At 42.0% G+C, this 23,347-nt stretch overlaps 1 protein-coding gene across 4 annotated transcripts in view; it reads right to left on the bottom strand.

The window, feature by feature from the left end:
* The window catches only part of LOC110955286 (plexin-A1), a 213,017-nt gene that overhangs the window by 47,778 nt on the left and 141,892 nt on the right, over positions 1-23,347 (bottom strand). For all 4 annotated transcript variants that reach the window (XM_022200219.2, XM_022200236.2, XM_022200228.2 and 1 more), the window contains exons 10-12: positions 16,893-17,093; positions 4,011-4,107; positions 1,713-1,903 (exon numbers count right to left, since the gene is read on the bottom strand). In XM_022200219.2, the coding sequence (XP_022055911.1) occupies positions 1,713-1,903; positions 4,011-4,107; positions 16,893-17,093 (489 nt within the window). The remainder of the gene's footprint in view (positions 1-1,712; positions 1,904-4,010; positions 4,108-16,892; positions 17,094-23,347) is intronic.

Genomic DNA, 23,347 nt, shown 5'->3' with positions numbered 1-23,347 from the left:
CCAACATCTTGCCCCGAGGGCAGGATTTACCCCTAAATATGCATGCAAGAGCACATGCTTGCATGCACAACTCCCCCCACCAGCCCAAACCTCTCTCCTGCATAGAGGCACACACAACCCAATTGCTTCTGTGCGCTTGTTTCAAAGAGATAACTGAAGCGAGCACGAAGAGAGAGGGAGCATTAGCTAACGGATTTATCTATGTGCCAGTGCTCCAATTATCCAATATCTCCATTACGCATCCAAAGAGACGAACCCGTGTCACATAGGAAATGTACTGAGGGCTCCAGTCATACAAGTGTGCATCAGTAAAACAGGGAATGCATTTTGAACTATACATATTTTATACTCATTTAAATTGACGGAGGTGGCACTCATTTCCACTGAGATGATGCCTCATTTTATTTCAGATGCAATTACATTTAAAGAATAGAACCGCTGTGCTGAAAACCGGAAACAACGACAAAGAAGCAAAAAGAAGGAATAGAAGAATGCAGAAGGAAGGACAATGATGGTAAGTGGACTGGATGAACATCACGACAGCTCTCGCACAGCACTGCATTGCATTAAAAATGTGCTGTATGTGTGTGTCAGTCCCAGTGTTGAGCTGTGGGTACACTGACCCGGGTCACACTCAGACAAGGACCACCGCCACGGTTACCGGTGGCAACAGATGGGTACGCCATAGTGCTTAGACGCTTTAGCTCACCCATCCTGTCAGACGCACACATGCACGAATATTCTGCACCCATAGCGAGACACAATTAGCACACTTCCACATCCTGTTTCTTTGTCTCTCTTACTCGCACGCACACACACACACACACACACACTCCAGACAACCACCCTCCTCGGCTCCTCAGGTGGGGGTGTGTGTGTGAGTGTGTGTGTAGCCGTCATCTCTAATCTCGTCAGTGTGTTCAGTGTTGGTGTGCGTGAACTGCCTCCTCCTGGCCAGCCCATCTGTGTTGTGGTTGCAGTCATGGTGTTGGCTTCTAAGTTGTCTATCCTCTCTGCTGCCTCCACCCTCCCATGATGTCCCCTTCACTCACTGACGCCAAACAATGACGCAGCACAGGAAGGGATTTCAAATCTCCTCCACTGAAAAACTTACTTTTACTAATGAGTTGGCTTTGATTCATGTGGGGAAGAATGAATAAGAGGCAAAAAAACCTGGCTTGTTTGCTATTATAGAGGTTGAGTTGCTCGGTTGAACTCACCGAAGCTGCAGCTTGTGTTTCTTCAACAACTTTAGCAGAAGAACGGTAGAGTATTTACTTGTAAGTTGGATTTTAGCAGCTCCATGCGATGTTAATTTTAGAGTGGGCTGCTAGTTGCCCTCATGGACTTTGAGTGTTATCGCATTTAACAATGGCAGTTAAATTTTTTGGCAAAAAAGATCTTTCTTGAGAATTCTCGTATTTATGGAGTGAGCAGAGAAATTAAGAAAAAAAACTATTCCTGCATTATTTTGTCTTTTTTTAAGATTACAGGAAAATATTTTTTGTTGCATATAGTAAAACCTACATGCATAATGAACACAAGTTTGTTACACAGTAACTGCATGAGGATGTATGTTGTTGCATGTTAAACACTGAGACACTGATATGTGTGTTTATTTGCAGGTGCATTCGTCATCTGCCACCTCAGAAACAAACTAAACTGCTACATGGTATTATGTGAAAGCAGGTGTCATTACTATCAAGGCTTACCTTGGTGATCTTGGGGTGTGCACAGCGGCTGTTTCCAGTAGTGGCATGCATCCACGTACTCTCTGGGGGAGTACACTCCAGTCTCAGGGAGCACTTCTTTTCTCCAACGCACCAGCCGCACTCAAACCTGGGGTTTGCCTTCAGACACATCCCACAGCTGTCCCTCAGCGCATAGCATTTATATAGGTGAGCTGAAGAAGAGAAGAAGAAGAAAGGTTAGGCAAGTGAAGCACTGTGGAGGATTCAGGTTAATGAGAATAAAAATCCTCTATCAATACAATTAGATGTGAATTAATTCAAGACCAGTGTATATACAAACTATATAGATGAATACAGATAAATGACCTAACCTTCCTCAACTGTGACACTAAATAACTTCTTCGGATTTACTAAAGCACTGTTGACTTCAGGCTATAATTCACAAAAGCCTCAAGATGAGTCTAATAAGATTTTTTTTCTCTCTCTCACTTTTTCCATCCTTAAATCTTATTGGTCATGCAGCTTTAAGGAAACCCTGTACCAATTACTGGCTGCTAAGCGACTCTCCCGTAATTACATTAACCTATCAGTATTTAAGACAAGTGAGCATCGCTTACACTCCACCAGATGATTATCATGATTGAGAAATAGGCAGTGAAGAGAGACAGACAGAGGGAGGAACACATCTTCATGCTGTAGGTCACCGCCTGATGGACTTCAGAAGATTTAAACTTGAGATAACGCACAATGCACAGACACTAACGCATGCTGCTGATATTATATGCTGTCAATGCTGCTGCACTTGAGAGAACCACTGACTGTCAAAGCACTTTATGTCGCCCCCATTTATGTAAACACCACATTATTATGAACTGCAGTCCTTCTGTCCATACACACATGTGTAGTATATGTTACACACACCCATATAACATCAATTATAGGCAGTAGTTTGAGAAATAAGTGAAATTTGAGACTACAGCAGCTTGCTTGGTACATTTAGACTACAAGGAGTGATCAATAAATGGAACAAGTGACTATGTGGTGTTACCTTACATTACTGACAGATGCAATAGGCACTACTTCACAAACCTTTCACATGGAACAATGTTTTTTTTTTTAGTGTCTGAAATACTACATTTAAATCCCGGCACCGCGCGTTGTCTTTGACCATCAAACAGCAACAAGGAACAGAAGATGACTCTCACTCTGTTGTACACAACTCCATGTGCATGTCATCCACAGGCCATATCGAACACAGTGGTCGCTGGCGATGATGTTACTTTTCCTCACAGCAGGGGAATAATGTTACAGCCCCCTACTGAGCTGTACAAGCCACAATAATTATGGAGACAGCACTAAAAAGACTGTTTTACAAGTAATTATATCCAGTAGACATGATCTCATTGTCTTCTCCTGCAGTGGTGCATCAAGTATGTATGTGTTTAATCATTACCCACATGGGCCTTTGTTTGGAGGGAGAGGTAAGTTAATATTATACACCTAAATACTGCTTTCAGCATACATGTTATATACTGCATCATGTTATAATTATAACAGTAATAATCTTACCAACCAACCCAATCATGAATGCAAACAAACCTATTCAACAGGGGTGAAATCAAACATAATCTATAAGATATTTACAATCTGAAAATGTGACAGTCTGCAGTTTGAAGCTGAAAACTTTTTCTTTATTGCAAACAACCTTAAATTAGAAGAAATCCAAGTACAGGAACCCCAGACACCATCAGTGCAACAACACCATAAGCAGCCTATTGCACAGACTCTAACAGGTGAATCTTGCCTCGATTTTATCTGGTTATGTACAATTTAGACTTTGACAAGTGTCTTAAAGCATTCTAAGGCCTCAGTTTTGCACAGAAATTTTTAATTGATCATTTTGACACTGGTTAGTGTCATTGCCTTTAGCAATGACGAAAGAGTCTCGTGGGCTAAAACCTGAGCCTTGACAGACATAATTATTAGTCAATATATGCATTAGTGAATATAAATGACCAACGATACGGTACGTCTGCTCTCAAACACTGATGACAGCGTTCCTGGAGGTGTAGTGTTTAATGGCGCTTGAACACAAATGAAATACAGTTCAGTGGTGCCTCTTTTGTGTCTCTTTCTCTTACACACAAATATATAGTACGTAGCAGTGTTCAAGCATCTCAAAAACAAGGAACATCAGTTGTAACAAGATTGGCAGACCACAATGTAGGAATAAGAGAATGAGAAACTGTTCTACATGCTTTGTTGGACCCTGTTATGTATAAAATGTGCTATTAAAGTGCAGATCATTTACTAACTCACCTTTAATGTTGTAGGGGTTGTCGATGACAAAGTTTCCGTTCCAAACTACAGACAGGTCGACTGGCAGGTCGCTGATGTCATTGCCCTCATAAGTATACTGAAATGTAAAACGACAGCAAAAAGATTAGCATTCATAGTTATTTATTAAATGTTTTCCTTTTCTTTTCTACACCAACAACCAATGTCATCACTTCAAATCATTCAGTACATATAAAATTAGTAAAAGAGAATGAAAAATCAGCCTATAACAAGAGCAAACTCAGTTCCGCTAGTGGCTGGTAGTAATGTCATGCCCTGCGGTGCTCACACAGTTGAAAGGCCATAAAAATGAATGATGAGAGACAGGCTATATTGTGATTTTTACACACAGCACATCCACTGCTGCCTGGCAGAGAGCAGAGTTGATTAAGAGATTGGAATCCCCATCAGTGTATGACTCATTCCATTCCAGTGATGAATGAAAAGCATAATATATCGGCAACAATAATATTCTCATCTAATTTCATTTTTGCATCCTGAACTAATAAGAGTTGAAATGTAATTGACTCATCGTTGCCATAATCAGTTTTATGGAATTGCTTTAAATGAGACAACAAGCTTCAAAAGCGGCAATGTAATGGTGGTGTGTTAACTGAGGGGGTAACAGAGAAAGTGCTCCTATGAGACCCCTCCCAACCTCAGCGCAAATAAATTATCTACGACGATTATCACCAGCAAATAAAATGCAGCTTTAGAAGGTACACCGCCTCCCCAGTCACCCTCTTTCATACACGGAGCAGGAAAACACTGAAGTAAACACACAGCTTTCTGAAAATACTCATCCATCAAGATGCTCACATCCCAATCCGAGACACACTTTGCATTGTTAACTAATTCCTTCATTAGTTTCTTCAATACAGCATAAAACAGATGCCAGACAGCAACAGACTGCCTGTTCTGTGCAGTGATGTGGAGATGAGGTGATGGCTGGGAGACTGTAGATGTGACCTAATGCCTCTGTCAGTCAAAGGGTGCCCAGTCTCTCACTACCACTCGTATGGTCACTATCTTCAATGGCTTCGGGTTGAGAGATAGTAGGACTATTTTCCTCTAGTGGAGTGGTGATAAAATCCAATGTGAAAGGCCCGAGCCTGAGGCTATGGGGCCCTCACAGATTGAATCTGGCTACAACTTCGCCACTATGTCGTATCACCCACTTCAGTGTGATAGTGTGAGATTTATCTTGACATCTGTAATAATAGTGCATTTGAATGTATTTGAGGGGGAAAAGACCAAGAAATGTGCATAGAGAAGATAAGAAAATGAGAGGACACAGCAATGTCACAATGTGTGAATGGCTGATTAATTCTTTCTTCACTTTTGTGATTGGATGATTTACATTTAGTGGGCCCTGAAGGCGGAGATGCCGATACCCAAATAAAGAAAGATGTCTCAGTGTATCTCAGAAGAAATACTACCTTGCTCTTAGAGCTTATTTTACAGGCTAATTCTTTCAAAATGTGTTTTCAGGCACATTTTAGCATTTTGATTTATTTAGCAGCCATGAACTATTGAAGGGAAAATATTTACCCTTGAGTAACTTCACCTGGAAAGAGAATATACTGTAGCTGTAAATATAGTAATCTATCTGACTTTAGAATGCACCACTGGCTTACACCTGGATCATAAAACTGAGATGATTAGTTGACCTTAGCAGAGTTCAAAAAGGGAAGGCAGGGTGTGGTAAGTCACGGACAATCTATAAGTGTAGAAAAAGGGACAAAATGATGGGAAAATGTTTGAAGTGGGTGTTCAGAAGGTGGATGGTGAAAACAATAAAAAGATGGTGAAAAGAAGGATGAGAGGGTGCAACAGAAAATGGGGGTAGACAGCAGATAATACAGCAGCCAAGGGTGAAGGGGGAATAGCGAGGGCAAGATGGATAGAGAGAGGTGATTGTGTGTTATTCTGTGGACACCATTCATTTACACATGGAATAAGAGGCCGGGCTATAAGCGCCTCAGCTGGTGGGGGCCAAAGTGAAATTGGCATTTTCAATTTGTTCTCTGACATGTCTGCCTTGGTCTTTTCACACATTCCTCTGCCTCTCCTTCTCTCACAAACCCTCCTTCCCACCCCCTTCTTTTCCTCTCTCTCCCTCTCTCATTATTCCTTCCCTATCCCTCTTTACAAACCTCTTCCCATATCAATCTCAGCCCGACTTTCTCTCCTCTACCTCAATCCCCCAAAACGCCCACAGTCAAACAAGGAAATATGAAGCAGATTCCTTTATCGCATATACCAAATATTTCCAGACAAACACATGTGCGCACTGTACTATAAATATGCATCCTGCACATGGGACAGTTTCCAGAGAAGGATGCCAGAAAATGCATCAAAGACTGATCACATAGTCTATACAGGAAATAAAAAATGATAAATAAAAACACATGTGAACACAGGAAGATAAGACCCTAACAGAACATGTTTTGGACATCAGCTATTATTTCTCTCCTGGAGTTTGAGCATATGAACTTCTTCAATGTTTCCCCCTTTCCTGCCTTTCTTCCTTCCCTCTCCCCCTCCCTCCCTTCCTCACCAACAAGAGACCACCCAGTCTGCATGGGAACAAGAGCACTTCTTCACTGGGTAAAGATGGAGAGAACACATGAGTGTGTTTGAGTGTGTATCAGCAAGGAAGACAATGGGAGAAAAGAACAGAAAAGGAAGAGGAAAAGGAGGCACACAGGGAACATGTGGATGGAGTGAAAAAAACATAAAAGGGTGGCAGCAGGAAAGAGATAAAAAGAGAAAGTGAGGGGAGAAGAAGCAGATGAGACATTTTGACATAAAACTGACACTGAAAGGCCAGAGAAGCAAGTGGGACAAAAACAGTGTATGAGTGAGTCAAAGATGGAGGTACAGCAAGAAAAGAAGTGAGCTATCCTGCCAAGGGCAGCTTCGTATTTGGCAAACGTTCAAGCTGATGAGGCGTTTGAAACTTAGCAACTGGTCTCTTGACAATCAGTCTTGTTTGCACTGAGCAGCAGGTGGGTTTCCAACATTCACACACTTGTGACTGAAACAAAAATACCGCAACATGACATGGTGGGTGAAAACTTAAGTGGTCGAAAGCAAAACAGCAGCAATAAAGTTCCATTAGGCTATATTTAACATAAACACTGAATCAAGTGACTGCACATTAGGAGAAACAAGCTTGTTAATTGTTTTAGTTGGCCAGAACGATGAAACCAAAACTGTGCTGGATCATGTAAAATGTTGGACTCTTACAAGAGCACAAGGGAAAACAAGCCAATTGTATAGTACCTGCCGACTGAGAAACTATCAAGACCATAGGTGAAGAACGCATAAACTAAGTAAAGTAACAATTAAAAATCAAATCAAATATTAATATTAGAGAGATTTATTCATTAAAATAGCTTCCTCTTGGCTGATTAGTAAATTGATTTGTTCAATTTATCCAAAATAAATGTTTTTGGGAGCTATTCAAACTGAATAAATTTCCTAGCTACTTATTTGAAGGAAAAAACCTTCAGTACAGGATGGAGGTTAGCACAGTTTCCATTGAAACTATAAAACAGCAGGATTACATGTTTTTCTTGAGTAATCCTTCACCACATGTTACACAGTTACGTATTGCATCTATTTCTGTATTTCAGTGTCTATGTCTTCTTGAGCTACTCTGTTAAATCCCCACAGGAGATAAGAGCGGTTAGAGTAAAGGATGAGGGGTCGAGCTACCTTTCACTTCCTTTCACTGATTCTCCTCCGAATCACACGGCCAATTCTGCTTGATGGAGTAATAGATGATAGATGTATGTGGACCTCTTAACCCTGTTTTACACCCTGACAAGTCACCTTTCTGAAAACCTGCACCACACACAGAAGATGTGGTTGTACTGACAGCTAAACAACAACACTGTCTGCCCTCTACTTGTTTTTTTTTTTAAATCCATGTTACAAGTATGTGCCCATGTTTGTACATCCATCCTCAACAGGGGGTTTGTGTACAGAGAAGGGAAACTGGGACCTGCTCAGTTATGTACCTTCACTCAACAAAAACATGAATATTTAGTTTGGGAGAAGCATGTATGGTTGTTTAATGGGCAGCAGAGGTGGGGGAGGCACAAGAAAGGTTAGGTTATGATCCAGAGCTCATCTCCTCTCATTGCACCAAAGGCTTATTAAACTTTCATACTGAACCAGCACTGTTGCACAATACACAGCTGAGGGAATACACAAATGCACCTTTTGCAGGGTTTATTCACCACACAGCAGATTCCAATGTGAAAATGCAAACATTAAGCCGGTTACTCTCAAAAAGGTCAAGATTTGCATTTGCAAAGGGAAGAGAGTAATGTAAACAGTCGAACAAAATCACTACCTTACTTATTCTGTGATTGAATCCCAGAAACAGGTACAAATTTGAATGAAATGATAGCAGTAATCCTTGTATCTACAGTGTTTGACTTGAGGAGAGCTGAAAGGCCCACCAAATTATTAACTTGTTTAGTTTTAGACATAAACGTGAACAAACTCATATCTTGACAGAATGAATACACATTCATACAAAGAAAGGGATGGACACATACAATTCAAGAAGAAATAGTAATCAAGAGAAAGAGAGAAAAAATTTATGTACAGAAATGGGGAAAGAGAAAACAAGTAAACCACAGGAAAATATGAACGTTTAACGACTGAAAAAAATAAACAGGTTCTGAGTAAAAAAAAGGAAAAAAAAGAAAAGTGCAGCTACAAACTCCAGCACTGGACCTCTGTCATTGAAAACTGAAGGAGGGGAGGCGGGAATAGATGGATGGGGGAGGAGGAGGAGGGAAGATGGAAGGTAAGGCAGGTTTGAAGTAACAACTGGTACCTTCTGTGAGGGTCACAGCCTGATAATTAGTCATTTTGAAGGTGTGTGCAAGCTGTACGGCTAAAAATATCAAATTTGCCCTGGGCAAGTCTATACCAGTGATAGGATAGGTTACTCTGTTCCCCTCTCCCCATCTTTCTGAAGGTGATGGCGACAGTTATCAAATAGCACGACTTGACACAACAAATCTTTCAATCTACATCAGTGTAGTTGTAAAATGTGTCACTCTGGGACAGTTGCAAAGGAACTAGAGGACACAGGCTGCATGTTGGTCCATGTGAAATGTGTTTTGCCAGTCTAGATAAGACCCAGCATATAGTGTATGTCCAAGTCTGGATGTATACACCATCATACGCTCTTGTACACACACACACACACACGCATGCACAACTTCCAGGCAGATATGGCTTCCTAATCAAGGATCAAGTGGTAATCCTTCGTTTAGCTTAGTGTGTGTGTGTGTGTGTGTGTGTGTGTGTGTGTGTGTGTGTGTGTGTGTGTGTGTGTGTATACGCTGTATGTGTGAGGTCAGGCGACGTGGAATCATCCCCAGCTCATAATAGAGGCCTGTTAGCCAGTGCTAATCGCTAATGCTAACAGGATTGGAGCATGGCTGGACCCAGTTACCCAGCTTATCTCTTGCACAGACACAAACACACACATGTGTATACGTGCTTGCACACGTACTTTCTTCACTGATGGAAAGAAAAAACACAGAGGGGAGGGGAAGAAAAAATGCTGGCTTGAGGGAAAAATAATGCTGCCATCGTCAGTGTTTCTTATTTTTCAGCCTACACATTGAGCTAGTGTAAGCTTACTAGACTTCTCCCTGGACAAAAGGCAGATTTTTGGTAGTTTGCACAAATGTCCATATTTTCAACGTCGTCGCCCTTTTTCTCCTCTGTCAACTTAATGCCATTCTTCTGGCGGCTATTCTCCCCTCGCTAACTCCCGCTCTGGCCCATAACACATATTGAACCACCATTTGTGAATATAGGACACATTTTACCATTTACTCATCACATAACTGCAGTACTTCTATCACATCTATAAACCAAAAGTAGAAAATAAAAAACACTGGCATGGACAGATCTACAATCTATTTCAATGTACCGAAATGAATTGCTTTCTCCACACCCGGGAGGGAGCTTTTCACGCGGAGTTTGCATGTCTTTCCAGTCAAAGTGGCTGTTAACAATTTTTGTCACAGACAAAACTGTATTACAATGACTGGGAAGGTGTGTTGGATCACACCAAAAGACTTTCAGGAACAGCTACTCATTTCAAGCATTTAATGTTCATCTTATACTTTTTTCTCTAACAGTTTAATTTGTATTTATAAAGCCATTATTAGTGCTGTTCTGTCTTTATTAATAGCACAGTCTCATTCTGTACACATCAATTTGCTTAGAATGATAAATATTCTAATGTAAAGTCTAATTCATTCAGATACGATAGCAAGGTTTAAGAGTCTTCTGAAATATTTCTTTGGAGAAGGAAAGTGGTTTTTCAACAAAGAGATGAGTTTTTAGGACTTTTAATGAATGACCAGTGAGGGACTTTAACAAACAGCTGAACAATTCAGTCAAGATTTACTGAGATTAGTTTGTCTGTTGTAGTAGGTTACTCTATCACTTTATTTGCATATTTCTACTTAATGTTTTCATATACAACCTCACCTTATTTCAAGTCAAATCAAGTCACGGTCATTGATATTGAGCATCTGAAACAACAGCCACTGAGCTGAAGTGCTTTGCAGTTGAAAAATGTGATTGGTGGAGTGCTTTGTTTGGTTAATTCCTGTTGCTATCAATTAAGTTCAAGGTTGCATACTCTTATAAAAATGTTTAAGTTGTTTGAGGTGTCTGGGCATGACCCCAGCTACTGTAAAACCGAAAACAAAATAATTGCAAATGATGCCTGACAGAGACATGGAGGTAAGCACAGGTCTTCAATCTGATTTAACCACCTTATTGTCTCACTTGTCATCAGGCTAATAGCAGGAGAATCATTTCTGCTGCTTCACTTTCCCTTTAAAACATCATAAAAAAATGCAAAGTGCAGCACCGGTCTAAAGCTTACAGAGACACAGGAAGAGAGACAGCAATGAGAAATAGATAATTAGAGTGGGGTGGAGAAGTTGGCATATGCTGATAGCTGTGAAGCAATTAATTCTTATTTATCCAGGACAGGAGCGTGGGAGCTCTGCTCTTCACCTGTCTGATAGGAGGAGAGGCAGCGAGCCAATGACGGGTCAGAGAATGAAGAAGGCGGCGGAGGGTAGAAAGGACGAGGAGCGAGAGACAGACACGAGTATGTGAGAGGGAGAGAAAAGGGGGACGAGTTAGAGAGTGAAGGAATGCATGATAGGAAAGTAAGAGGACACCACAGGGAGGCAATTCTCTTCAATTCTTCACTTTGGGATGCTTCAGTGGAAGATGGCTCAGAGAGGAGTCAGTGTTGCAAAGTAAATGTATTTGTAAGAACTTGAACAAACATCCTGGAATTCTCACCGTCTCCCTGGCATCACACATGAACTAACAACAGATACGAAGAAACAAAACAATCTCTTATTGATTCAGATTGATCATTCTACGGGTTTTTAAGAATTCTCTGAGTAATAACTTCAGACGAAAACAAGTTAGTGTCCTGACACCATCATCTGATCAGTGCTGTCTGAGCCGTCCCGTGACAAAGTAACAATGAACGGTCTTTAAGCTGCAGCCATTCACAGTAAATTCCAGCGAGTTTCCCTCTGCTCCTAAATCCATCTCCACACACAACACACACACACAGTCGTCTGCAAGCCAATTAAAACTGTGACAGTGTGCACTGCGGCTGAATGTGGTGGCAGGTCTAGTGTTTATATCTCATTAAGCTGTGCTAGGCCATGCCAGGCCAGGCTGTACCATGCTCCGCTGCACCTACCGTCCACCGATCGGCACCAAAGCCCTCATTAGCCTCGTCCCTGGCATCTTTAGCACCACGTACGTGTGAATTTATGTGCATGTTATGTTGAATTTAATGTGTTTTTCTATATCATTTAGAATTTTTCGTTTTGCCAGGCATATATTAACAAATCCCATAAACTTCAGAAAGTCTTTCAAAAGTCAGAGAAAAAGAGCATCAACACTGTGCTTCGTCTCTCCTGCACATACACGCCAAACGAGGGTGTGTGACACCATTAGACCAATGTGGTTTGTGTTAACTGCTCTCCCTGCAGACATGTTTGGCCTCTTCTCTAGACCTCTGTGTGCACGGTCTATCCATCCATTCGTCTATATATCCATCTTTCTCATCTGCCATCCTTTTTTCATTTCCCATTGGAAGCAAGCAGATGATTTGTCCTTTCCCTTCCAAACTCTCTCTCGGTAAAGTGTCATTGCACTCTTCTTCTTTTCCTCCTTCTATGCTGCTCCCTCTCTCCTCGTAACTCTGCCTAAAAACTTCCTCGCCTTTTTGTCCCTCTTTCCTCACCCGGCTCACCTTCTCTCTTTTCTCCAGCACAATCTTATCCAAATCTGTACAGCTGCTTTCTTCTTTTTCTCCTGCTGTCTTCCTGTATATGTGTGTGAGCGCTTCAGCACACACGCCAGAAGCATTGGTCTACGCTGCCCGACTGCAATTCATCATCATTTTATCTCCCTTAATTGGATGCCATCAGGACCCCTGATACTTCGCATCTCTACTTTAACAAACAGCTGCTCTCTACACACACAGAAGAATAGCACACAAACACTCACCCTATCCCAAACTAGATTTTCTCCTCCTGCCCCCATGTCTGCTTTTTTCCTCACTGGTGAAGGAGTGGGAGAAAGAGGGTGATGGAGTGGCCGAGTGGTTTATCAGACAGAAGGTAATGGTGTAAGGCCCGCGCTGATATTATCTGTCCTCTCATTCCTGGCCTCCAGGGAGAAACAAGGAAGAAGGATAAAGAGGGAGACAAAGTAGGAAAATGGAGACGTACAAATGGACACAAAGCTAAGAACACAGGAAGATAAAGGAGCAGAAAGGAAAAGTCTTGAGCCTCTTCTCTCAACCTCGGCCTCGAAACGATGTCCAGCTGTGCTCCATCAGCCTCTCTGACCCAAGAATGTGCTCATATGTGTGTGAAAGCATTGTGTACATGTGTGTTTGCTCCCGTGACCCCTCTGGTGCTCCGAGCACAACCTCCCAGCCCACAGCTCAGCATCCTATTGGCCTTTGCACCATAACCACAGCCTCTGATTGGACCAAACGCACCAGGAAACTGCTTGGACCAGGTCAGAAAATCGGACGGCACCAATGTAGACACCAGCTTGTTGTTTTGGTCGCTGCTGACCGGAGTTAACTGCTACCATACGGCCTAGCGGATGGCTCCGTATGCGTCAGTCGTAATGTGGGCTTGTTTGGCACTAAGAAATATGAAGAGGACACTTTTTTTTCCTCTTTACAAAATGATCAGCGTTTTTCTCCAATTAACTTGCTACTGGACCTTGGACAATCTGCCATTTCATCAACTTTCACAGGTTCCAAAAAATGTAGAATTGTGTTTGGCAATGTACCCAACTTCAAAAGTGAGAAATGCAAAGTGTGACGAACCATTTCTTTCACAATATAAACCTTATGAATTTTCAACACAGCAGAATTTAGAGCTTTGAGGGGTGCTTAAAATCCTTACCCTAAATGTACGATTCTTCAAAGTCTTAACTGCTCCAGCACAGAGTGGCCTACTTGTTTCACAGTTGCAAAAGCAAATCTTTTTTTCCCCAATACTGCATTCTTTCTCAGGTCTTATGATCCACACACAGAAGAATAGCACACAAACACTCACCCTATCCCAAACTATGAACTGTGCATACCAACTGATCCCTTTGGGATCAGTTGGTATGCACAGTTACCCTATACAGAAATACCATAACACCAATATTTTCTCCCATGAGCAGATATGGATAGTCAATACCAAACAAGGCTATTAAGGAGCTGAAGTTACACTATCATATATCATGCGTGTCACATATACAGTAGGGTATTGACAGCCTCCTGTTAGGGGATACTATGTAGGAGTATTGAGTTATTATGGTCATCATAAAAGCAGTGAAGTATGGGAAGCTAGAGTTAAAACATGATCTGACTGTGGATGTCCTGAATATCCTGTGGATAGTTATCTTCTTTTGGATAGTGTGATGATATTGTATGAAAGAACGGAGAATGAGTTTGGCCTCAGGAGAGACTTTTGAGCCGATTTTCTCTCTCACACCCTCTCATCTTGTTCTCTCCCTCTGTTCTTTTCAATATCACTCTCACTCTCACTTTTCTTCGTTCATCTCACCTGAAATTGTCTACTACGCTCCAATTTCCCTATGCTGCCTCATCTCATCTTCATTTTTTTGCCACTTCCACTGCTTTCTAGTATTACCTAGCTTTCTCATCCTTCTTTCCTCATTCCTCAACTTCTCTGTATTCATCTTTCCCCCTGTCTTTTGCACCTCCGTGTATTTTGTCCACTCTTATTCCTTCATTCCTCCCATTTTAGTGTATAGGAAGACCAGCTCTCTGGTCCCTTGCCCTTGTCCTCATCTTTCCTAAGTAAAAAAAAAATGTGCAAGTCTGACACGGTGGTTTGAGATACAGTTGTGTGTATCGCAAACACAAGGCTAAACTGTGGATTAGCACCCCTGTGTTTATCCCATTGATTAGCAAGCCTAATGCCGCCCCACCTCACAGACTTCTTGCAGTGGTCTAATGGAACTGCACATCCAAACACACACATACACAGCTACCATGGGATCCGTAGCCTAAGGCATATTGAAGGATGCACATGTGCACACACGCACAGACACTGATTAACCCTTATCCCCATAGCTGTGTGCCTACAAACTGAAGCAGCAGTGTGTACACAGCATAGCAGATGAAGTCTATTTCTACTGCAGAGTCATGCATGATTCATTGAGTTGGTGCTGAACACTGTCAAAGTAAGAGCAAACATGGAGGGGTGCGTGTAAAAAGCAGAGATATGAAGGTCTATAAACGGATAAACTAATATTTAAGACCCCCATTCTTCTGAAAAACTGCTCCGGAGCTATAATAAGACGCTCATCCTAATAATTCATGGCACATAATTAAACTCATAATCTCGAGTCTGCATGAATTACGCCTTAATGGCAAGTTCATGCAGCTGGCACCTTTTTCATCCACTGAATCTAAATACGGATGTACGCAGACTCGTTGCACGCGCTGCATCGATATCTGACCACGCAGTCAAGTTGCCACTGCTAATTGCTAACAAGGGCTAAGCACTGACAGTTCAAGGCTAATTACTGCTAGCATGTCTGCTTTGTGGACATCAAACGGAGAAATTCAGCTTTTGGCTGAGGCTAAGCTTTGCTGCTGATTAACACTGGCCTTGCAGCTACAATAAACAGTCAATAAACAGACATCTCTGTGGAGAGACAACCCTATCACTAGATAATTAGCACTGCCTTCACAAACAACTGGCTAGCGCGTGCCAACACCTGAAGACTGCCCGTCGATACAGGCAGAGTGAAATATAAAGCTGCCCTGCCTATACAGTGAGCCACACAGCTGAACAGGGACTACTGCTGCTTTGTCTGCTAATATCTATGACAGCATGAACCCTTCTAAAAAGTTCTGACATATTGACAGGTGATAAGTGTTAACACTTACTAACAAGAAATGACGCCTTCTAGATTTTTCTATTTTTGTTCCATGCTGCTGTGACACCTGCAAGACGTACATGTAACACAAAATTAACAGCACCGCCTCCCATCTCATCTTCCATCTTAAGATAGAAATCGACAGGGAAAGAGGCAAGCAGCAGAAAGTGAACTTATGGGAGATGTGGAAGATGGAGTGAGGAAAGTAGGGAACGACAGGAAGAGGAAAAGTATGACAGACGGAGGAAGGAAGAGAGGCAGAGAGAAAGATGAGCTCTACAGGCAGATAGAGGAAGGGAGAGGGAGAGGTATAGAGTAGAGGTGTAAACATGATCAATCCGCTCTCAACTAGGTTCAGAGACAGACTTCCTCTTCACATTTTCAGCCTCAGTGAAGCGCGACGCTAGCTACCTCTTATCTGTCATGCTAGTTTGAAGCCTCACAAACACACGTACACACACACACGTATACACACACATACACACACGTACACACACAGCCATATTTCAATGCACAGAAGAGGCATGGACCCACATGTACAAACACCTTTTCCTATCAGCAAATCCTCCATACAAACACACACACAAATTCTTATTAAAAACTTTTTCACAAAAAAAAACAAACAACCAACTACAGTCACGATACACTAAAAACCATAGAAGCACTGAACAAAACTATGGCTGACCATTGCACCTGCACTCGATCAATAACTTCAATGATTTTCTATACAAACCTTAATAATCTGCTATGATTTAGATCAACATACAGACAGTGAAAAGCCTTATTATATTTCTGTGTCTTAATAAAAATGTGAACACTTGCCGTCAATTTTTATTTGCCAACTACCAGTTCAATGTGCCATATCAGCATTGGGTCATTTATCTAAGTTGTCGCCAAGCCAGTGTCCAAGTAGTGCAGCATGATTTATCAGGACAACGAGCATATTAGTGTCCAGAACGGTCATTAGTTGTGGGAGGCCATTATTTAACCCTAGCTCAGTCAATGTCCTCACTGGGATCATGATTTAGGAACCCAGTTGAACTGATTAGATCAAGAGTAATAGTGCTAAATGACTATTGCTTTTAGTCTGTACAAAATTCAAAGTACCGTATCTTTTGTGCTACAGTTTATACAATAGTCCATTTTTTGGTGGGGTGCTTTAATTTTGTCAGTGAGACAAAATGGAATTCATAATGTTCTCTATCCCCAACTGTGAGCATCTTTTTTTCCCTCTATAATGACTCAAAAGCACCACCAACACCTGTTGTATTCTCCGCCACTTACAGTGATGAAATAGCATCCCTTCACCAGATTACCAAAAATTTCGCTATTTTATCTCATCTTACTAACCGCTGTTTTCTGGCACTGGATGGAGGTGCTGTTGAAGCGCAGAGCTGGTACACTGTGGGTTTCCCCCTGGATGTGGAAGACGCACTCATAGTTCTTCTGTCCGGACTGTGGCTGTGGCAGGTTCTTGGCTGCTAAAGTTATCGGCTTGGTCACCCCGACTGGGATGTATATCTGGGTTGAAGGCAGAATCTGTGGGCAGTCCTGTGGAGTTAGAAAACAAAAAGGAGAGATATTTAATTCCTACTTATCCCCAAAGGAGACCGTTAGAGAAGAGAGTGAGATTGTTCAACACAGTCAGAACAGCAAGCAAACAAGGCACAAACAGTAGTGAGATAAGAGACGGGGTGATGAAATAAATCATTTGTTTGTTGCTAACAGAAAAAAAAAGCGGGAAGGCCGTGGGTTACATGCTGCATTTGACTTCATGACAGATTTGCTGCGACACAGTCTATTCTAAAGAGCTGCGATGCACTGTTCACATGTGTTGCAACACTCCCACTGGCCTTCTACCACATTTAAATGCTGCACAACAACACTTCAGCAAGAAAAGTTTTTCATACTTGGTTCGTAAAATATTATCTGCCCAATAAAACTATTCACATCACAACAGCGCTACATTGTTATAGCAGGCGGACAGACTCCGGGGGATTATGTCCATGTGTGGAATGGAGTAATGAGCTCATGAACTTTGTGTTTGTTGTGTGTGTGTGTGCGTGCACATTTGTCACTGACATTGGCCAGAGCCCAGAGTCTTGTTTAGATCATCTGGAAACAGCCCATCCACTGGCTAACACCGCTGAAGTACACAGCACTACAGGGTGTGTGTGTGTTCTCAGCCCACAGATGTGAAAGGCAACAAGGTTTCTCAATGTGCAGTTGGATTAATTAAGTCTGTTTACATGTGTTTACTGAACAAGAATAATATAGGATACTCTGCTCAGGATGTAACGTTTCTTTGATATGCATTTGTGCATGTGCTATAAGAAATGAAGTCATTACATGCCATGATTTGGCTGCGATGTAGATCCTGTTAACACAGAGAATGAGGGAGAGAAAGAGGGGGGGGGGGGGGGGGGTTGGCTGGTGGCTGGCTGGCTGACAGATCTTATACAACATGAGTTAAAGCTTGGGTGGATCTAACCCACCCTCTACTAAACAGTTTGAGCCAAAGGGATAACAAACCAGATCACTGCTGACAAATCACACACTTTACAACCTGGAGACACTGCTAAGCGACTCACATAATAAGAGACATGTGTAGGCTCAGAATGCAACAATGCATTTAGATTTTAAAAATGGAGCATCTATTACATGTAGCAAGAGTGTAAAAGACTGAAGTTGATTGTCCAAGTCAGTCAGAGCAGCTGTATAGGACAACACACACGTTACCAAGTCCAAAGCAAAGAATAGGATAATAATGGGAAAGGACAGGAAAACGTTGACCACATCCTTGTAAAATATCCACTGCACACCCTCTACTTCACTCCTTGTAGCACTTTATTTAAGCAGATAGCTGGCTCGCTGTCAGTGGATTTTTCTTTCTCCTCCTCTAGCTGTAGCTGTTGTACATTAGAAGCTACAGCATGTCCCCAGGGCCTGAATACAATGCCGGAGTTTGTTCATTAGCCTGCTTAGCTCTGGCCTTGTGTGTCTGATCACACACAAACACATGCACAACACATAATGAGAGAGGGGAATACTATAGTAGGAAGAAACGGGCTACAGAAAACCTGGTGTATAATCAACTACGAGGAAGGCGGGAGAAGGGAGGAATGGTGCAGGGAAAATGAATGGCCAAGAAGGAGGGAATGACACAGGGAATGGTGGAGGGAGGAAACAGGAGAAGAAAGAAAGGGGGGAGACATGAAGGATGGTTGAGGAGAAAAGGAGGAAATGAAGGGAATAAGGAGAAAGTAAAAAAAAAGAAAAAGTGAAGGCAGAGGATGCTGGTTTAATTGGGAACAGAGCAAAGGGTAAAGATGGCATGCAGGGACAGGAAAAAAGAATTGAAAAAAAAGAACTGGGATCAAAAGAAAAGATGTGAAAGAATCAAAGGTTTAAGGAGAAGACATTTTAGACTGGAAATGCAAAGAGGCAAAGAGGAATGCCTGGATCCCTCTGCATCTTCTCCATCTTTTTATCCATCCATCCAGTTTCATCCGCACCATGTACCGAAGCCCCCCGACAATGTCCTACTTAATTAACTGCCTGGAGTCTCAGACAACACTTGAAAATTGATGGAGGGGAGCAGAAATGGAGGGAGAGAAGCAGAGGAAAGGAGACAGAGAAGAAGGTAGAGGTTGATTTGCACTTGTGGCTTTTGAAGTCCTTCCTCAGTGCAGAGAAAGCTCGTGTGGGCCTGCAACGTCCGCGGTGCCACATGAGAGAAAAAAAAAAGAAGGATATGAGCATCCTGCTGTTAAAGCTAACTTATAGAAGCCGGCGTGTCAGAAGCTAGCGTAGCCTGTAGCACTGGCGGCAGCTAACCAATGTTTTATTCATCCGTCTATCGACTTTGTGTCAGCTCGGCTGTCTGCTTGGCGTTTTCTCTGGCAGTCATCTTTCCTTATAGCATCCTGTTATTTCACCGAATCCTCTGTATAACAATACACTAAAAAGTATCATAATGGGTTAAATATATTGTCTCGTGAGCCATGAATATATGAATCTGATTTTGTAGGGTTTTGAGGTAGCGTTCAAGCTGATATCTCATTAGCAGTGGAAAACAGATTTTCTTGGAAGCATGTAAGATAGCATGTTAGAAAGGTTAAGCTGCTCATCCTATCATATAATAATCCAAATCTAGCACTTCAAATCACAGATTTTAAAGGCTTCCTATAATTTCTGTAAAAGTCAATAACAAGCTAACCAGTGGAGGGAAATAGTGGTTCACAGACAACATGGTGCAAGAGCAGAGAAATCCTTCTGCACGAAGCCCCTGGTTTCACAGATAGAAGCTTGTACTGCTTTTGAGACCAAATGGAAAGGCGTTGTGGAAAAGAGAAGGAGGTAGTAGTGAGGAAGAAGAGGATACTGAGGGAGAGGGAGTGGGATCAGGGAAAAGTGCTCTGCAGGGAGAAACTATTTCATCAGTATTTGTGACAGGTGCCAAAACAGTTCAAAGCCCGCATTAGGGCTACAAAGTGCAGAGTACATTGAAACAATATTTCACTGGGGGGATTCGTTTGAAGCTCGAAGAGACCTTTTTTCTCTTTATTTCTTCCCTTTTGCTGACTTCTCAGCTTTCAATTCATCTGTGAAGACGGATGCTGTGGTTTTCTTGGCCAGATGTGACACTCCATCTGACCGACTTCAGGAGGGCCGACAGGGGACGGGTGTGTAGGGGTGTGTAGTTGTGAAAAGGTGGGGTTTTTGCTGTATGTCAGGAACATTTGCAGGTATAGCATGATCTGATTGATTTAAATGTCTGGTAGCGAGTCAGTCAATAACAGAATTGCAATTTAAGCTTTTATATACACACAAATGTTCCAGATCAGGACCTGAGCTTACACAGAACAGCAGGCTGCTTCCTCATAAGGATCACTTCATCTTGCTCTACTGTAACCGGTAAGAGGCATTTTGAGTAAAGTTGTGTCTGCCCGTGAAGTGGAAAAGATGCATGAAGGAATGCACACCACAGATGGTTTCTCCACACAAGAGCACGGCACAAAAACATCTGCTCAATTTTGAGATTTTGATGACTGTCTTTGCATTCTGACATCTTCATAAGTATTTTTAACACCAACAGATGTGGATGCCGTAGCAGAAAACTGCCTTTGCCAAATTTAAAACTCTTCGCTTCCGAGCACACAAGTGATGCAAAGTTGCGTAAACAAGAATCCTTCATTAGCTGTGAAAGACTCTCTTCAGCGCATACTGGACAGAGGTTAGCTTGTGTGTGAGTGTACCTGTGTTGCTGAGTATGTGAACGAGTGTATATGTTACAAAGTGTTTGTTTGTGATGGCTGATGTCCAACTCCAACTTCTGTCACAGTAGCTGGAGGGCTTTCCTTACCTCTCCATATTTGTTTTCCCTTCAAAGGCTGCTGTTAGCTTTGCTGCCTGAGGCTAGTGCCGCACATCCCATTCTTAAACAGTAAAGGCATACATAATTATGTAGATTATTACGATGCATTGTATATATTATTTCACTTATTACTACTTTTGAAAATTTCCTGCATGTAGAATTAGAGGAAATGAGCTTCGCTCTGTGTGTACAAACGGATGTTCCATATTTTAGGAACTAATTTATTTATTGTCATACTTCTGTATGTCCTAGAGACACAAAACAATCCAAAGCTACCATTCCTAATGATATTTTTCTTCCAATTATACACTGTTTGACCTAATTTTTTTTTACATTTTCCTGCAGATGCCAGTTTTGATTGAACGTCACTGAGCGTTTCTCAAAGGAGAGCTGCTGCCGTTCTCGCTTAAGCTCCATCTAATATATTCCTTCCTTCATTTTCAACGTGCTGTGATATTTACCACGCTGCTTTCTACCACACCAAATAATCAAGTAAAAGAAAAAAAAATAATAAAACCAGTGTTCGGCTGGGGGATGAGATAATCTCTTCTTGCAGGTGAGCAAAACACCTTTTAACATCCACCAAGAGCAGATAATGAGACAGTCGGCAGGAAAAAAATGTGCACGTGTGTGTGTGTGTGTGTGTGTGTGTGTGTGTGTGTGTGTGTGTGTGTGTGTGTGTGTGTGTGTGTGTGTGTGTGTGTGTTCATGCAGATATGTAGAAGGTGAGAGATTAAAATCAAGACATAGACGGGGTGGGGTGGAGGGACGGAGAGTATGGTGTAGGAGGATGAAGGGAAGGCAAAAGCAAGCGCGGAACGCTATATAAATAAATAAATGTATTAAAAAGCCAAAAGTGTTCTGAAGGCTTTGGCATAGCCTGACAAGATATAAATTAATAAAGCTCCAAAAACACTGCGCATATGTAATGAGGCGGATGTCTGGTCGTTTTTTTTTTAAGTCCCCCCCACCACCACCACACACACTCACCTCCCCCCCTCAACTCCATCCATAATTAATTAGCCGCCTCTGTGATGTGGGGACTATAGATCAGGGAGGAGAAAAAATAACACGCTAAATAATGAAGTAAAGCGATATGGGGAGCCCGGGGGGAGAGATGAGATGGCATGGATGGTCACGGAGGAGCTAGAGGGGCACAGTGGTACAAATAAGAGGGACAGTGTGTGTGTGTGTGTGTGTGTGTGTGTGTGTGTGTGTGTGTGTGTGTGTGTGTGTGTGTGTTACAGTGGGCTGACAAAGGGGAGGGGGTATGAAGAGTGGTGAATGCTCCCCCACCATCCGTCGACATGCCCCCCCCCCCGGCTTTCTGACAGCGGTCTCACGCAGAAAACCAAAGAGCCGTCTGCAGCCTTGAACTTCAGAGTCCCATCTACACCTCGTTACAATCCCCTATACATTAATAAATGACACTGGGTGGATCCTTTTATCCAAAGCAACATGCATGACATGGTGTGTCACATGTTATGGCTGTGTGAATGAAGGGGTAAAGGTCGCATCCAAAGCATCTAACCTTTGCAATGAGGGCCGCATACTTCTAGTAAACTCAGAAATAATGCTAGGTGACAAACAGAAACAACCATCATATCATCAATTCATTTGCTCTTGCAGCCAAATTGTAATGATTTCTATAAGCATTTCAGTGGGTGGCACCCAAATCACATACAAATCTAGAAGCAAATAAGCTCATTTTCTCCCATCAGACATTGTGCATTCCTATCAGTAAGAAGAGTAAATGCATACAAAGTATAGAGAATAGAAAGGCAGGAAGAAAATGTAGGGTGGTAAAATTCAGTTCACCAAATGCTATAGGGCTGCTACAAAATAAACAAATATCCCTTCTAAAATACTCTATGTGGACATGTTTTAGAGATGTTATTACCTAAAAATGCAAAAGCAGGGCCTGATTTCCTGGTTCTATTTCAGACAGTCATTTACAGTAATTGTTTTAGTTACAATTATTGAACTGGTCGATTTTTAAAATGAGCAAAGTATCAAGAATCAGCGTTTGGTGGTAACATTTTGAACCATATTGTTAATGGAAGTCTGTTTCCAAATCATTGCTTAATTGATACAAGCCATGTAATACGATGACATGACATACATCATACTGTCAGCTCAAGGACCACATATTCTCTTATTCCCTCGTCTTCTGCACACCAGCTGGTCAGCAGCCATGTGTTTCTTAGAGCGCGTGCTCGTACTTTTGGACGCGTGAGCCATAGTGATGAGAGAGGAAGAAATCTATGCATTACATCACGGGTAATACAGATCAGAAGGAGACTATATCGAAGTGTCTATGTGAAACTTGAACTTAAATCCATTAGTTACTGTGTGCACACTGAGAGAATCACTCTATAGTAGCAACAAACAGTACACAAGGGTGCAGCTATTATTAGAAATGAATATC

This window comes from Acanthochromis polyacanthus, chromosome 5, assembly GCF_021347895.1.
Source record: "Acanthochromis polyacanthus isolate Apoly-LR-REF ecotype Palm Island chromosome 5, KAUST_Apoly_ChrSc, whole genome shotgun sequence".
Classification (NCBI taxonomy): Eukaryota; Metazoa; Chordata; class Actinopteri; family Pomacentridae; genus Acanthochromis; species Acanthochromis polyacanthus.
Note: the sequence above shows the minus strand (reverse complement) of the source record. Positions and strands in the feature narration are given on the sequence as shown.